This window comes from Melanerpes formicivorus, unplaced genomic scaffold, assembly GCF_026170545.1.
Source record: "Melanerpes formicivorus ecotype bairdi unplaced genomic scaffold, bMelFor1.0.p_v2 SCAF_26, whole genome shotgun sequence".
Lineage (NCBI taxonomy): Eukaryota > Metazoa > Chordata > Aves > Piciformes > Picidae > Melanerpes > Melanerpes formicivorus.
Genome location: NW_027142378.1, coordinates 6,966,902 through 6,984,673, shown reverse-complemented (window position 1 = coordinate 6,984,673; position 17,772 = coordinate 6,966,902). Strand labels below are relative to the sequence as shown.

At 40.2% G+C, this 17,772-nt stretch overlaps 1 protein-coding gene across 1 annotated transcript in view; it reads right to left on the bottom strand.

Annotated features, from left to right (window-relative positions):
* Positions 1–2,577: 2,577 nt before the first annotated feature.
* The window catches only part of RRP15 (ribosomal RNA processing 15 homolog), a 28,573-nt gene continuing 13,378 nt past the window's right edge, over positions 2,578–17,772 (bottom strand). Inside the window, exon 5 of the mRNA XM_068153492.1 lies at positions 2,578–5,021. Within this exon, the coding sequence (XP_068009593.1) occupies positions 4,881–5,021 (141 nt within the window). The 3' untranslated portion in view covers positions 2,578–4,880. The remainder of the gene's footprint in view (positions 5,022–17,772) is intronic.

Genomic DNA, 17,772 nt, shown 5'->3' with positions numbered 1-17,772 from the left:
TTATGAACTTTAAAGCTCTTTTGAAACTCACTGGGTTTACAAGTGTGGAAGCAGACAAACAGTGGTGGAAGGGTTAACAATGTGGTTTTGATTGCCCTTCATCTCTAAGATTACATTACATTCACAATGCAATTTATAAAGGGCTCATAAGTGGCTAGTACAATCTTTAAGTACTTCCAATATTCAAACAGACTTTAAAACTATGGCAAACAACCCTCTGTTATCTTCCACTTGTGCCTATAATAGACATGATTTAAAGGCCTGATAAGTGGAAACATCAGCAGGTTGCATATTTAACCATTTCTAAACTATGCATTGAATTTCTGATAAGAAGTGTAGCCAATATATATATACACACATCTTTAATGTGAACTAGTCCTATAAATTTAGCTACTTCTGAGACCATGTCTGTCTGTAAGAAGTCCTAGTGGTGTCAAACATCAATGCAAGTTTGATCTCAGTTAGCAGTTCAAAATTAACACCATATACACTGAGAACAGAGTTAAGAAACACTAAGAAAATGTTGCAAAATAATGATCAAAAAGTTGACTCACTGGCATGAGAGAACAAGCTACTGAAACAACTCAGGGACTGTGAAGAAATAATGCTTTTTATGAGTATTCTCAAAAACACCTTCCAAAGTGCTTCTTGGAAGACACTGTGCTCATGAAGTCACACCTGAAGGCTTGATGAAAGTGTCCCAGTTAACTTTACAGTTTGATAGTCAACAGATTAAACAAAAAGAAATCATTCCAAAGGATGAGGAATTACAGAAACACTTTGGGTGTTGAAGCCATCCACTTTGGAGTTGCAATCAGTATGTCCCTTAAGACAGAAGCACTATTAAAAAGATGAATTTGAAAGCAAAATGCTTTGTTTAGAGAAATAGCATCCATCCCTACCAGACTGAGAAAGAATTATTAAGGAAAAGCCCTTATCCAATAGATCATCTACAGAGGTGAAATCTTCTGATGTTTACATACTGACAAGAGGTTAAAAGCCACTGTTATAGAGTAGCAGTAAATTAAATCAGAAGTTAACCAACCAACCAACCATCATCTGTTAACCAAGAACTTGTCTGCTCTCCAGGGTCAACCACTGATGTCCTACAGTCTAAGTTTAATATCTTCTTTCGCACTAGGACCCTAACTTTAACAAGTCTTCACTACCTCAAGCCTTCTCTTGGCCCTCTTACTCCTTACCTCAGCAAGTCTTGAAGAAATCATTGAGCAATTTGCAGGGTTTGGAAGGGAACAACATTGATGACTGCTCTGTGTGGACATTAACTATGCCAGGACTCATTTCATAAGAATGAGGAGTTTGTCATTTTAAGTTGTGCAGTGTTGTGTGCCAGATGACTTCTGCCTTCCTCCCTGGAGACAGCTACTGAGCCAGCTCTGAACAGATGCAGCTTTACAGACCACCTTCTTCTGGAATCATCAGATAGTCAAAACAATTTTATGGCTTCCAAACATTTAATTTCTCTTTTTAAAACACACACAAAACCCCAACAACCCTATCTCCAATAGTAAGCAGCTTCCATATCTTTTGTTCTGCTGAACTTGTGAGCTGAGAACTTGCCTCACAGCTGCAGAAGTGGGAGCCCTTCCCTCTATGTTTTAGCAGGGAAGACACTGTAGTACAGTAGCATCAGGCCCAAAAAGTATATTCCACCACCACTCCCAAAGTGTTTCCCTAACAGCAGGCTGATGAAAAGCAAAGAGAAGATAGTTGAGTTTTTTTCTGTAGGCCAACTCACTCTTTCCTTGCGGAGAGCACAGCACAGTTAACATGAGAAATTAAATGAGATGATAAGAGACCTGGGGAAGAGCTGACTCTATGCCTTCTCTTATTAAATAAAACTTTGTGTTGTTGCATTCAATCCATAGTATATTAAACTCTACATACTCTGGAACTGGCTTGAAGCCTAACAAAACTGGAACCACCCCATCCTTATTGGCTTTATATATAGATAGGTACAGAAATACACAAAGTTGAAATGATTCATGCTCTCTGGAATGAAGGGCAGCAGCACAGCTATGCTCAAGCACAGATATTCATGGGAGCAGGCAAAACAGACTGAGTACTCTGACGGCTGGGAAAAGTCACTAAAGGCTCTTTTTGGTAGCTGTGGAAAAGGAAGAACATTACTGAAGACGTGTGAAGAGGGGGCAGTAGGATGCCACAGATGAAGAGCCTGGAAGACTCCTGGCCAAACAGAGTTTAGAACTTCTTTTGAATTGCTAGTCAATTAAAACAAAACCTTGTGAAATAAATCAGCCGCCAAATGCCTGAAATTAAACTTTAGCTCCCACCTGCCATGAAAGTCCTGACCATATTCCCCTTTTGAGGCAGTTAACTATTTAAGTCATTCTAGGAGTTTCCCTGCACATGGCACAACCAGAGGACAAGGCAAAGGCAAGGTACAGCAACAAAATTAAAAACCAATATACATAAAAATCTGAGTATTATGCTTCTGAAAATCCAAGAACTGCTCTCCACTTACGAGCTAAAAGTACTGCTATATGCTTTAAATGAAATGGAAGCTCAAGGTATTTTCAGCCATAAATACACAGGTGACACTTCAGTGCTTTAATGAAAATACTGCCTCAAAAATGCAGAAATAGAACTCATAATTACCTAAAATTTCTCAATTCCTTTGAAATTTTTAATCATTACCTCAGGATATCAAGAGTTCCTAGGAAAGACTAGATTATTTTCCAGAGGTTTGATGTCAAACACTGGTGATACCAAGCTAGAGAAGAACTGCAGGTTTGTGCTGATAGAATTTTTCCACAGAAAGTGAGTGAACTTTGTGGAAGGAAAGCAATGTCAGATTAGATTATTACGCTGCTTCATCAACTCAAAATTCATTGTAGTATATTTTTGTATTGCACTAATGAGATGCCAACACTCACTGAACAGATGTCTAGCCTTCAGAAGCCAGGATATCTACATGTCAAAGTTCTGTGGTTTTGCCACTTGATATTTTGGGTGTGTGCCCTCATTTGTGATAATAAATATCAGCCCACAAACCAATGTCTCCTTAGATATCTAATATGTTTAGCACTCAAAGCAGCTTGAAAATCTAAACATTTCTGCTGTTAGCTTTGAGTTCTTCTGAAAGAATTATGCTACAATATATATCAGAGGAATAGGCTAGGGATAGCACAGCTACTGCCAGTTGTCAGGATGGGAGTTCTCTGTTGTTTTGGATGTCTATTTTTTATCCTGCAGTATATACAAAGCTCAGACCTCCCCTCCTCAGTGCCTTTGTTAGCAAAATCTAAACCCAGCATCCTACCACACATGTCAATGCTGAAGACAGACAATCTTAAAAGTCACTCCTAATCATATATTCTACATGAGCAGGTACAAAGAGAGGTTTGTATTCAGGACATCTGTAGAAATAGACAGAGCTACACTATGCTTTTTAAGTACCAATTAATAGGCCCCAAGGCATTTTTTTTCCACAGGGCAAATGGGGAAATGTGATAGCAAAGTTAAACAAATGACTCAGCATCAACCAGAACAGTCTATCTCAGCCTCACATTTGGAGCAACTTCACCACAATGCACTTCCTTCTGTATGCAATTGCTTATACACAAAATATATTGTTAGTATGTATGTTAGCTTCTGCACCTCTACAGCCCAGCAACCAGTTAGGAGATATTGCTGTAGCTTAAACAAATTCAACAGTTTTATGCTGATGGATGTCTTCCAAAATGTGGTGCTGTTACGGTATGCACCCATGACAAAGTTGTGCCAGGAGAGGTTCAGATTGGATATTAAGGAAAAAATCTTTACTGAAAGACTGGTCAGGCATTGAAACAAGCTGCCCAGGAAGCATGTAGATGTGGTGCTTCAGGATATACTTCAATGAATATTGTTGGGTTACTGTTGGACTCGATCTTAAAGGTCTTTTCCAACCTTAATCATTCTATGAAGGATTTTTGTTTGACCCTTTACAGACCTGAGGAGTTAACATTAAAGCTGACTAAACTCCCAGGATGTATCTCAGCGATGCAGCTCCTTGCTGAGAACAGTCATAACACCAAAGCTGCATATGTAGCAACAATGAACACAATTTTATGCTGTACTGCTAGAAAAGCCCTCACTCCTCCAACAAAAACAACATCAAGAACTGTCCTTCCCTCTCTTCCCAGTCTTAACTTCAGATATGCAATGGAAAAAACATATACAGGCATATATATATATACACACACACATATAAATATATATGTAAATAAAACATAAAAGCCAATCAGTAAGCTCATGCCTCTCTTGTTACAATTAAGTTTCCAGAGTTGCCTCCAATCAAACTAATGCTCCAAGAGCAGAACTATCACATTAACGGTTACTTTTCTTTATTATCTACAAACCCTTTCCTGGATAAAGTAGTAAAGACTCTATAGGAGTCTGATAACTTTACAAGGTGATGGCATTTCTGTGTTTATTGTAAGTCATTTCTATTGTGAACTGCTAACAACTTTTCAAAGTGCAACGCTGATTTGGAAATGCAGGCACACCAATACATCAATGGCCATGACTAATGTATAAACTTTTAATGACCTTGGCAAAAATCTCTTTCATTGGGCAGGTGCCACTATTTTGACTGTACAAAATGTTTTGGAAATATGTTGAAAATTATACATGTTTTGGAAAATATTTCAGGATTTCAGTATAGCAAATGAAGTTATATTAAATAAAAGTCTGACATGGAGGAGAAAACACTCCCAAGTTGTGCAAGTCTTTCTTTGTGTTTTAGAAAAGAACATAAAGATACATCCTCCAAGTGGTGTACATTCACAGAATGCTGACTCTTTATCCAAACAAAGTTAGGAAGATAAAACATTATCTTGAATGGTTTTCAGTTTCATTCAGTCACTGTCATCTTCCTCTTTCAGACCACCTCCTTGTTCATTATCACCCTCTGCATCGCTTTCCTTGTCCCAGTCTTTCATAGATGCTCCCATCATGAAGTCATCACGCAGTATGTTCCATTCTGGCCCCTCTTCACCCTGAATGTTTATGGGAAGGAGAAGAGGGAACAGAGGAAGATGAGATGAATGCAAAAGCCAGTAAAAGATGGAAGCTCTTAATGAAATCCAACTTAATACTTCTCACAACTTGCATCAGCAGTCCTCCTGAAGGGTAGCTCTTCATGCAGATGGTACACAGAAATATGCAGAACAATTATAAATGACTTGATGCTAAAAAGCAAACTTGCTTTAACCAACCAATAAAAGAAATATGGAAACAAAACCATTATTCCTCATGGATGAAATAGTCAACCCTGGGCATGGCTTCCTTTATTAAAATCTTTCTTGGCAATCAGAATGGATTCATGATACTATTTATTAACTCCCAGGTGCTGCTTCATTAGAACACTTCTTGGCACATTTCTACAACACAAATATGGATTTAATAAAGGCTTAACTCCCCCCACCCCCCACCCCAAATTTAATATTTAACATATTCTGCAATACATGAACCAAATCCCCTTTATGTGGATCATTACCTCACTACCTGGGCTTGTCATATGGTGCAAAGCTGCCTCTAAAAGAAACAGTTGAACTACACTCAGCAAGCCAACAACACCTTACTCCAAATTTCCTACTTCTTGAAAGTGGATAAACTGAGGCCACGCTACACAGACTGGTGAATAATAAAGTCAGAAAAGCATAGTTTTTAGGTGAGCACTAAAAACAGCGCTTGGTTGCATTCTTTTAAAGGACAGATCATACTTGGGCAGTGCAACAGCCCCATCCTGTGGCCACAGATTCGAAGAACAGCTTGAAGCTACATTCTAAATGTTCAGTGAAAAGAAGGATTTCAGTGATTTAAGCCTTAGCAGCAAAATACTTCTGAGGAACAACGTGGCTCAGCGTCCAGAAGGCAAGCAAAAACCTGTCCTATGAAAGTGGAATCAGAGGCATTGAAAACAACAATTTACTTTTGCAGGCTCTTTGTTAATACAGGCATCTCAGGTGTGCTTTTCTCACTCCCCAGCTCAAATGGACAGACCTCAACTGACTCACCCTGGTTTAAGTTACTACCACCCCCTGATATTCTACTGTGATGGGGGTCGCCTGTGACAGCACTTTCTGCATATGCATATGTACCTACTATGTCCAAAACCAGATCTTTGTAGGCATCTGTTCATGCCTCTTCTTTGTTATGCATCCAGGAATATGCAATACATAGAACTGTAGCATATTTAAGATGACATTGGTGTAATCTTCAGGAGAAAACAGTTTACACAATTGTATGGCAGGAGAAATGAAGAACAGAGAATGCAGGTCCATTACTGTAAATCTAATACATCATACCATGCCAACATGATCACGGGATGTTAGGGGTTGGAAGGAACCTCTGGATATCTTTGAGATCATAGAATCTAGTGTAGGTCACACAGGAACATATCCAGATGGGTCTGGAAAGTCTCCAGAGGAGAAGAGTCCACAACCTCTCTGGGGACCCTGTTCCAGTGCTCTGTGACCCTCACAGTGAAGAAGTTCCTCTTCATATTGAGGTGGAACTTTCTGTGCTGTAGTTTACATCCATTGCCCCCCGTCCTGTCACAGGGTGCAAGCGAGCAGAGGCTGTCCCATCCTTCCTGACACCCAGCCCTCATATACTTGTGTACATTTATTAGATCCCTTCTCAGCCTTCATTCTTCCAGACTAAACAGCCCCAGGTCTTTCACCCTTTCCTCGTAAGGCAGTGCCCCAGCCACTTAATCACCCTTGTAGCCCTCTGTTTGACTCTCTCAAGTAGATCCCTGTCCCTCTTGAACTGGGGAGCCCAAAACTGGATGCAATATTCCATGTGGGACCTCACTAGGATAAAGTAGAGGGGGAGAAGAACCTCCCTTGATCTGCTGACACCCTCCTCTTAATGCACCCCAGGATCCCATTGGCCTTCTTGGCCACAAGGGCATATTCCCGTGGATAACTTGTCCACCAGGAGTCCCGAGTCCTTCTCCACGGGGCTGCTCTCTAGCAGATCACCTCCTAACCTGTACTGGTGCAGAAGTTATTTGAGTGAAGGTCTGCCAAACAAGGTTATTTATAGGTGCTCAAGGCAGAAATGCTAACCATGAGTTCTCCTGCAGTTCTCTTTGAAAGACTGCTCTCACAAAAATAGTGTAACAACTCTTAGCACTTTCCTTCCCTAAAGTAATCTCCCAGGGTGCAGTCAAAACAAACACAACTTTACATCTGTCCCTCAAGATGTTTGCACTGTGTTTTGTTCTGTTTGTTGTTTTGTGGTTTCTTGTTTTGGCTTGTTTGTTTAGGGGATGTTTGTGGGATTTTTTTGTTTTGTTTTTTTGGTTTCTTTGTTTGTTTGGGGGGGAATTGTGGTTTGGGGTTGGGGTTTTTTGGGGTTGGTTGGTTTGGTTTTGTTGTTGTTACTGGTGTTTTCACACATGCCTACTTTTAAGACCATATCTCATCCAAACAATCCCTCTTTTCCCCCTGGATAGTGCCTCCTAACCAGCTTCCACCCTTGAAGCAATTCACTTCAAGTGCTATAACCAGTAAAGCCTAAAATCATCTCAGACAGGCTAATCAATTATCTGGAATTAAGAGTTACAGATAAGGTAAGTCCTTAGGCAGACCTTCAGATGTTCACATGGGAATTATCTGTGTTAGCCAAACACAGGTATTCTGTTCTGGAATGCAAGGAGAGGGTAGCTGCCTTTTTGTTGCTGTTGTTTGGTTTTGTTTTGTTTCTCTCCCCACTTTTAAACTGTATTTCAGTTGTTGTATATGTTTACCTTCGCAGAGCTGAGAATCATTTCGGGACAGGCTGCCCGAGAGGTTGTGGAGTCTCCCTCTCTGGAGATACTCAAAACTCACCTGGATGTGTTCCTGTGTAATCTGGTGTAGGTGATCCTGCTGTGGCAGGGGGGTTGGACTGGATAATCTGTTGAGGTCCCTTCCAGCCCCTGGAATTCTGTGATTCCTGTGCAGGCTACCCTGGGTCATCCTGCTTCGGCAGGGGAGGGGTTGGACTTGATGATCTCTGGAAGTCCCTTCCAACCTCCAATGTTCTGTGAATGTCAGACAGACTACAAAACTCATCAAGCCTTTTGCCTTTTCAGTCCCAGAACTTGCACAAATGACTGTTTGAGTTAAATTTGAAATACCTAGATGGACCAATCCCATCTTCCTTACAAAACAGTCTGATTTTCTTATTTTTGTTGTCAATAATAAAGCCAATAGAGATTTTTTTTCTTTCCCTCAGATGCATAGAACAGGGATTTTTGTTTTGTTTTTTTAAACAGCACAGAAGCACATCACTGTCAACAATGACAGTGAAAGGCTCAGGGTTGAAAACCCCAATGCTCAAATGCATCACAAGCTACTATTCAGCAAACATTAGCCCTTCTTTCTGGCTATGTCAAGTGAACAATAGGACAAAAGTAGGATCTCAACAAAAGAGGGACGCTGATCCTCCATAGCATTACCCAGTATATAGGGCACCATAAAAGTTTAAATAGAGTTTTACAACAAGCCCTAAGGAAAAAGGCAGAGGTAGCATGTCTCTGCCTCAAAGATGAAGATTAAATGCTTGAAAGCAAATATTTAATCAATTTTAAGCATGCTCCCAAGTGAAGAAAACCCCATGTTTAATATCTTCATTCCTAACTAATTTACTGCTCCATTTTCCTCTCAGAATAAAAACTCCCTAAACCTATCCAATCACAAAACATTCCTTAAGTCATTAGAAAATATGCAGCAAGACTATTTGTATCATTAACAATTAGTTCAACTGTAACATCATTTCCCAAGTTGCCCTACGCAAGAATGTTAGAACACTTGTGTTCTCAAGTCCATAATCTGGTTTCATCTAAACAAAACACAACTGATTCTTGGCATGTGGAAGACAAACCAGCTTGCAATCTATACAATTGCTTTTGAACTTCCAGTCAGCTGTTCATCCACATCTCCCACTTTTCACTACAACACTGAAGTCCCGTTTGAACATCCCCAAATGAAAACAAAGCAGACTGTACAAATATCGGTGTGCAATGCTACATAAAGTGGACCCTTTGATAAGGCAAGGAGAGAAAATTTTAGTGTTTCTTTTTTACTCTTTTTTTATATATACATTTCAATGAGTTTGCCACACCTTCAGGCAAAGAGCAATCTACTTCAAAATGTCTCAGTAGTCACTGGTACATAGCGATGCCCCTATCATGAGTTGACCTAATTGTGGCCTTCCAGTATCTGAAGGGGGCCTACAGGAAGGCTGGGGAAGGACTTCTCAGGATCTCAGGTAGTGATAGGACTAGGGGGAATGGAATGAAGCTGGAGGTGGGGAGATTCAGGCTAGATGTGAGGAGGAGGTTCTTCACCATGAGAGTGGTGAAACCCTGGAATGTGTTGTCCAGGGAGGTGGTCGAGGCCCCATCCCTGGGGGTGTTTAAGAGCAGGCTGGATGAGGCTCTGTCCAGCCTGATGTAGTGTGGGGTGTCCCTGCCCATGGCAGGGGGGTTGGAACTAGATGATCCTTGTGGTCCCTTCCAACCCTGAATGAAACTATGAAATAAGACAGACATCAATGCACAGTGTGGTTACTCTTGTGCAAATACTTATTTGCTGGGCCAGGCCAACAGTCCAGTTGCAAAGACACTATAGAAATAAAGCACATGTCACCTTGCTTGGTGTGCTACCTCAGCTATCACAGCATTAGCTTAAGTGGGCTGGAGATGGAATCGGTGTAGGGAAGCCCCATGGCATCAATGCAACTGTATGATCAAGATAGAATCTCCCTGTTTTGCTTTATTTCTTAACCACTGCAAAAACCTGGAGCTATGTAATTCGCTCTTTGTAACTAATATCACACTAAGTATCTTCAGCAGAGACCTGCCAAGCCCAACACTGGAGTTGCAGGCTGCGCTGGCATTCAGGTGGAAGATCAATACTCCCTACCCTTCTGAAGTTATGAAAAGCAGCAGCAGGATACTTCTGCACATATCTGCTTCAGTTTGTAAGTGAGTGCTTTAGCTCAAAGCCTGCTTCCTTTGAATGCTTAAAGGAAATTAAGTTCAGTTTAAGTCACAGGAGACTGTCATTTTCATCTCTTGCTTCACTGGCACAGCAACATGCTAAAACTGGAGCAGGCAAGTTTGCCAGAGCTGTTCAGAACCCTGCACACAAGCAGACCAAAGTCCCCAAATGCTTATTGATGAGCAGCAACATTAAAAGGTATGTTTTGAAATCAGAGTGCACAGATTAAAGACAGCATTTGCCTCTGCTTTCCACCAGCTCCTGTCACTTGAACTTAACCCAGTTTCTGCATCTGCAAAACAGCAAACATACCTACATCACCACAGACATTCCCCTACAGCCTGTGTCCAGAAGACAGTAACTGCAGGCTATCAACAAATGAGCATTTTTTCAGACCTAGGAATTACAATCATCACGCCACGCTCCCACGCCTTTGCTCCCTGTACAGCACGAAATGCCAGAGCTTGCAGGGACATCTCTCTTTACCATCACATACAATAAACGTTTATTTGTACCTGTCAGGGAAGGAATTTCTAACATAAATAGCACTCAAGCAACCACTCTAAGCCCTGGGAAAACAATTCTAACATGTCCAACTCAACTGAACTACCTCCCCAGGTTCTTCTCTTTTGCTCCATACAAATACCTAAGACTCTGAAATACAGGGAGGCTTTTGTCACAACGGAGAAGCTAAAAAGTGTACATGCTGCCAAAACACATTCTCACATACATCTGATGACTGTCTTCCCTGCCAGCCTGTATCTTGCTCTGAATGACTGCTGCTATTCTGTTTCTCATCCCCAAGCAAGAGTATTTAATCCTAGCTCAAAAAAAAAAATCAAACAGCACAGGCATATATAAACTTTACACTGAGGTGTGTTAAACCTCAATTAAAAAGGAAAGAAACCAAACCAGAACAACAAATGGAACAAACACACAACACCAAACTTCCAAAACAACAGCAACAACAAAACCCAAAGAAACAAACAGAAAACCCCCAAACTCATAAAAAATCCCAAACACATACACACACACAAACAACAACAGAAAAGCACCAAAAAAACCCAAAGAAAAAATAACCATCACTTGGTAGATAGTTATGGAAATGCAAAACAAAGAACAGCAGCATAATCATTTGTCCCAGATTTGCTTTCAGCAATACCCAAGCTCAAAGGTTAATGTTTCCTCTGTGCTGGGAAGAAATAAAGACAACTGCAGCTGAAATAGTTAAAGCAGCAATGTAAGTAGAAAACATAATGATACTTGGGTTTAATCATTAGTGCTGTTTGCAACTTTATCTGATTTTAATTACAGCTAGACCTTGACTACAAGAAAGGCTCCTATGAATACCTGATCCCAAACAGACAAAACCCCCAACAGAAGTGAAAATAGAATATATATCCTATACCACCACTACCTTGAACTTCTGAGCTGAAGTCTCACAGCAATTCACTTAGGAAAGCGTTCCCAAGCTTGCAGAAGATGCAAGCAGCACAACAGAAGTCTATTCTGCCACAGCATAATTCTGCATGATCATTTATTCCTTAGGGTGAGAGTCATACAATACCCATTTGCATCCTCCCTCCAAGTAAAAAGCCAGAGTGACTGAACTAAATTTCCTTGGTACTGCTGAAGTGACTGAAGATATCAACAGTGGCACAGAAGATTTACTCAGACCACAAGATCTCTTGTGCACACCAAATCTGCACTGGCATTTGTATTAAATAATCTAAGAATGAAATATTTTACAGTGTGTTCTGAATCTGCTGTTCCTCTTCAAACCTCTCTGCAAGTAACACACTGGAATTTTTACTACAAGCACAACAAATACTAATTTTCCTTTTGAGCACAGCCAGAAGACCACCCAGAGCTTAATGACCTGCATGAGCAATCTTCCCCATCCTCACATCCTCCTCTAGGATTTACTACAACTGGGGATGTACGAATGAGAAGGAATGTTTTGGGTCGGCATGCAGAGGCTTATAGATGCCCCAGGCTTAGAGGGGTCAAAATTAAGTTACAGAATATCTAACAAGAAGCATTCATATAGACTTAAGCAAAGGGGGGAAAAAAAAAAAATCATTAGCATCATTACTCATCATTATGCTCAGTTGTAAAGAGCAATCACAGAAAGAGCTTATGAGAGAACAGATTTCTTCAGCCTTAGATCATCTGAAACCCCATAAATCACTGTTTCTGTCAGAAAAAGTAAAAATATCTTAAGAATTCAAACATAACACAGGGCCCTTCTGAATATAGGTCGCTCTGGAACTTCTCAGCCCATACTGTGCTCCAGCTCCGATGGCAGCTGGCTCTGAAACCCTTCTGCTGCACAAGGAATTTTATCCTACTTTGCTGCAGGACAATGAATGGTGATACTGGCATTGATATTCCCTTTACACATTTTAATGAGCTGCACAGCTACGCTCAGGAGTAACTTGCAGAAGAAATCTTGTCAAAAATTAAAACCAACCAAACAAAAAACCCTGATGAAACAATCTTATTCTAGTTAAGTTACAACACAGGTATGAACTGTTAGAATGGGTGAAGCTAATGATTCCCCTTGTGGAATGTAGTTTGCAATTTGTAACTCACATTCTGTAAAGCACAAGGCAACATGACAGTGTGCAGAGTGTCAAGCAAGGGAGGTGACTCTTCCCCTCATCTCCACTCTTGTGAGACCCAGCCTGAATATTGTGTCCAGCCCTGGAGCTGCCAACACAAGAAGGAAATGGAACTGTTAAGAGTGTGTCCAGAGGAGGACCATGAAAATGATCAGAGGGCTGGAGTACTTCTATGAAGACAGGCTAAGAGAGTTGACCAGCCTGGAGAAGAGGCAGCTTGGGGAAGACCTTATAGCAGCCTTTCAGTATTAGAAGGAAGCCTACAGGACAGCTGGAGAGAGAGTTTTACAAAGGCATGTAGTGATAGACAAGGGGTAGTGGCTTCAAACTGGAAGGACCTAGACTTAGATGAGACATTAAGAAGAAATGGTGGTGGTGAGGCACTGGAACACGTTGCCCAGAGGAGCTGCAGAGGCTCCAATCTGGAAGCGTTCAAAGCTAGGTTGGATAGGGTCTTGAGCAACCTGGCCTTGCAGGTGGTGTCCCTTCCCATGGTAGGAGGTTGGAAGTACATGACCTTTGAGGTCTCTTTTAATCCAAACTATTCTATGATGACAACTCCTTACCAGCTTCCATTATTATTCCTGAAAGGCAAAGAATGAACTGAGTATTTTTCTGTTTGGATGGGTTTCGAAATAAAGGAAGAAGGAACTTTTCTAGGTATTTCAGGCATTTCAGCCCTGAAAGAAATGCCCCAAAACTTCTCACACAGGATAAAAAGATGACAGGCTTGATGACATCAACTGGTCCTACATCTCTTAACATGTATTTCCTGCAGTAATGAAGACATGAAAAAGTTTAAAGAACAGCTAAAAATTACGCAGATCCATAACATCCTTGTTTCAAGCTGCACAGCTCCCAAACCATCAGGTGGTACCTGGAAAATATGCAGATACAGCAAGAATGCCTAGCCAAAAGGGTCTGGTCAAGAGTAAGGCCTCTGATGTGCTAATCCTCAGAAGTCAAGTGCAAATGTCTTTCAATAGTCCACTTGAGACAAACATTTTTGAGTCACAACAGATTTTTCTCAGATGTCACACATCTACTCGAGACCTTTATGCACTATCTCAGCTGGGTACCTAAAATTGTCTGCAGCTTTTCATAAAAGCTTGCCTGTTGGCACAGTAAGGAAACACACAGGCCTGCAGCTGTTTGGAGTATTTTTGACCCTTTTCTTTCTTTCTTTTTTTTTTTTCTTTTAGAATAAATTAGCAGCTTGCAGATTTTTTAATGGGACTCAGATTATTTCCTGCAAATGATGCTGAAATCATCCACTGTTTTTCATTATGATTCAGCAAGAGGTGTAACAGAGTGAGTTCCAAAAGGCTGTCTCAAACAACAAGGACTACAGTAATGCCCAAGTCCTTCACTTACAGCACTTAAGAAATCATCTCACAGAGTAGCTGATGAGGAAGAAGTGGGGCTAATAAAAAGCCTCCTCTTCCTGAGTCAGGATTTCCACTTATGTTTGAGTCCTGAAACAACTATAGTGATCCAAAAAACTGAGGCAGGAGGGGAAAAAAGCAAAAACAAAATAAACCAAACCACAAAGAACTAACTTTTCTGTATTTTTATTACTAAAAATGAAATACTGAAGTTTTTATGACTATTAAGCAGCTTGTATGACTAAACCTCATTGCCCCTTCTTTTACTTTAATGGCTTTTGTAACATATCCTAAATGTCTGCAAATGCAAGTCTCTTTGATTTTATATTCCTATAATTTCCTTCACATTGTCATGGGTGAGTGGCAAACCCATTAAGGAATAGAACATACCCCTCAACACTTCCAGGCTGCTTTCTAAAAGCAGTTTAAACCTGAAGTGGGAATATGTAGCCTGCATGTGATCCCAATTTCATAGCTTCACCATCTGGCTACCCTTTTGTGTGCATTTCTGACCCTTCCATCTCCTTCTGCATGGGTTTTCCCAATGCCTGCAGGTGGAGGAGAAATGACACAGACAACATACAAAACACTGTCCAGGGTTCAGCAACAAACCAAGGAGCCTCAGTATTATTTGTAGTAATAGTAGATGGCAGAAAAAAAAATAAATAAAGTATATTTACTAAGCTTTCAGTACATTTCAGAAACAGTCATTAAATTGGCCAGATTTTCCCACAGGGAAAAAACAACTGTACACTCAGCAACCCTCTAACCATTGGAAGCTGGGAGCAGTTAGACTAATCAGTCCTGAAGTCTACAAAGATAAGAGTAGATGCCCACAGAGCTCATTTATAATACAGATCTACTAGTTTGATCTTCCTTCCTTCCAAACTTTAGATATATTTTTCTCTAAGTACATTGCCTGTAATTTACAAAGCCAAAAGTGGAGAGCTGATTTTACAAGGCTTCCAACTCCATTTACCAGATAAAAGTCTAATAGGTTTTAGGTTTTGTGCTCCATATACTTAGAGGAAGATCAAAATATGTATGCAACCAGCTTGTCAAATGTGGTTGGTTTAGACAGATTTACTGAAAAAAAAGAGCTTTGCAACATCTGGGAAAACAGAATGTCATCTTGGTATCTTGTGCACCAGTAATCAAACAGCAAGGCAAGGTAGTGTCAAATATGACACATGGAGCTGACAATTCAGTAAGTCCCTGCTTATATTCACTTAGAAAATTTGTCAAACTTCAACTGCTTCATACTGAAAGATTGTGCAATGATTCCACTAAAATCACTTTGTCCCTTTTCACAGAAAGCCAAACTTAAAATATTTTGTCCATAGCTTTAAGGAGAGAAGAGAGATTTCCCACAGACATCCATTAAAATCTTGTGTCATTTACTGATTCTTTTGAAACCTAAAAAAACCAAACAGTTAAGGATAAATTTTGTAGTAAGGAACAGGCCTTTTGCTATCTCCATGAACCCTTGAAGCCATGGTTTAGTCATGAGATGTTGGGTGATAGGTTGGACTGGATGATCTCTGAGGTCTTTTCCAACCTTATTGATTCTATGATTCTCCGAGATCTGGACAAGCTGTAAACATCTGGAGGACTGCCCTGCTCAAATTCGAGTTCATCAACAAAATAGATAGGATGGGCATTTAGTATCCAAATTATCTTCAAATATCTGTCTTCACTGATCACATACTATCTGCATATTAGAAGAGAGCATTAAACTGGACTGCATGTGATCCATGATGACAAATGGGGCACTGGTCTTTCTGCGCAAGCAGATGTCAGGGCTGCTCTTGCATTAGGCACCAAGACGCAGCGCTGCACGCTTGACCCAAAGGTGAAGGGAGAAAGTATGTGTTCAGGAACATAAAATATGAAGAGCACAAAAAGAGAGCTTGATGGAAATAAAGTGCAAAGTCACAATCTTTTCCCCTTCCTGACTTCTGATCAAGTGGACAGAAATGGAAAGCAGAAGATGTGAATCTAGTGAAATAGAACTGTCACATGCCCCTTAATCCTCTTACATTGAGTTGAACTCACAAGGTTGTTGACATTTACACATTTAATTGACATACACATTTAAATATTGGCAAAGGTCTGCATTCCCTTGTTAACACAGATGTGTGTTACCAGCCACAGCAACAGATAAGGAACTGAGCTTGTAGGTCTTAAAAACCTAACCCTGATGATGACCCAAACTGGGTTAAGTCAATACATATTCCTGTAATCAAGTGAATATGTTGCCATCAAACAACTTCTCATACTGCACAACAATCCTTTGCCTTAAAGAACGTCAGGAACTTAGGATATAGCAAACTGGGTGGGAGGCTGCACTGTATTTATCCCTAAGGATAAAAAAATAAGTAAGTCAAAATACAGCAAACAATTAGGTAGTCAGCAACCTTCTGGTACAAAACCAAAACACTACATAGAAAACACTGCTACTCGGAACTTACACAAAGTGATCTTCAAGAGAATGTACACCCATTGGGGAAGAAAACAGATAAAAATGCATGATTTATAAAGGAATCTAAATTACAATTTTCTGTGCATGTGATGGGAAGACATTTATTAAAATTGGGAGAACACATCTAACTCTGGCTGCAGCTGAACTGAATTAATACTTGGCTGCCCTCTCAAATCTGCTGGAATACATACAAGCCTGGTTACTCCTTTAATTAGTTCTGTAAAACCAGCACACAACAGCTGTAGTAATAAACTTCTGTTACTCTGCAATGTCATTATCACCTAAGGAAAAAAAGCTTCCTTTTACTATTAAAAGAGGTGTTGATACACCTTACCAAATTTCTCAGAGTCATTTATGTCTGCCATCCACACTTCAGAAACAAACAAATTCCTACAGCTCGTTAAAGCAATTGTTCAGACCACTGTCTCTCCAAACAGGTACATGGATGAAAATAATCTTTTGTCCTTCCCCTCCCCAATTCCACACTGTGAAAACTGTGGAAAAAAGTAGAACAATTCACCAATTGCCATACAATTGCCATTGCAGCTGCAAGAAAAAGAAGGCAGGCAGTCACTTTCACAAGTTTTAAACAGATCTAATTTTTAAGCTGGAAAGCACATTTCTACCCCCATCTAACTTGAAAAATGAAAGCTCCATGTCACTTGTGTCCCTGCAAGAACACCAGTCAAAGCCAAAAGTGTTGCACTCATCCTGGCCTTGAACAATCTTAAAACTACTGCTTAAAACTAAAATATTTATTGAATATTGATGGCTTTATAAACAAAAGGAAAATCTACAGTAACCCTGACCAATTTGTGTTTACAAACTACTTACCAAACACTTGGACCATTTATAAAATACACTTCAGGCAGAAGAAACTTCTCTGGAAAAGCATTTCATTTCAAGTCCCATATGAGCAATATGAGACAGTGCTGATACGACATAGCACTTGTATTACTCTCCACTCATCTTTCTTCTCATCAATAAATTATTACAGAATAGGTACTGTTTTGAGACCAATACACTGATTTTCCAGATGCCATCACAACACAGGAAGCAAATTGTACCTCCAAGTCATGTAGTCAGCAGAGTTTACAGAAAAATTGATTTGCAGAATTTGGATCATTGTTACTGAAGTAGACCACAAAACCCTGTTCTCGCTTCCACCCCTGAAATACTCTGCAACATGTCTGTTATAAGCAAACTTACAAGTTGAAGCAAACACAGGTGATTCAGAAAAACATGCTAGACTGGTACTG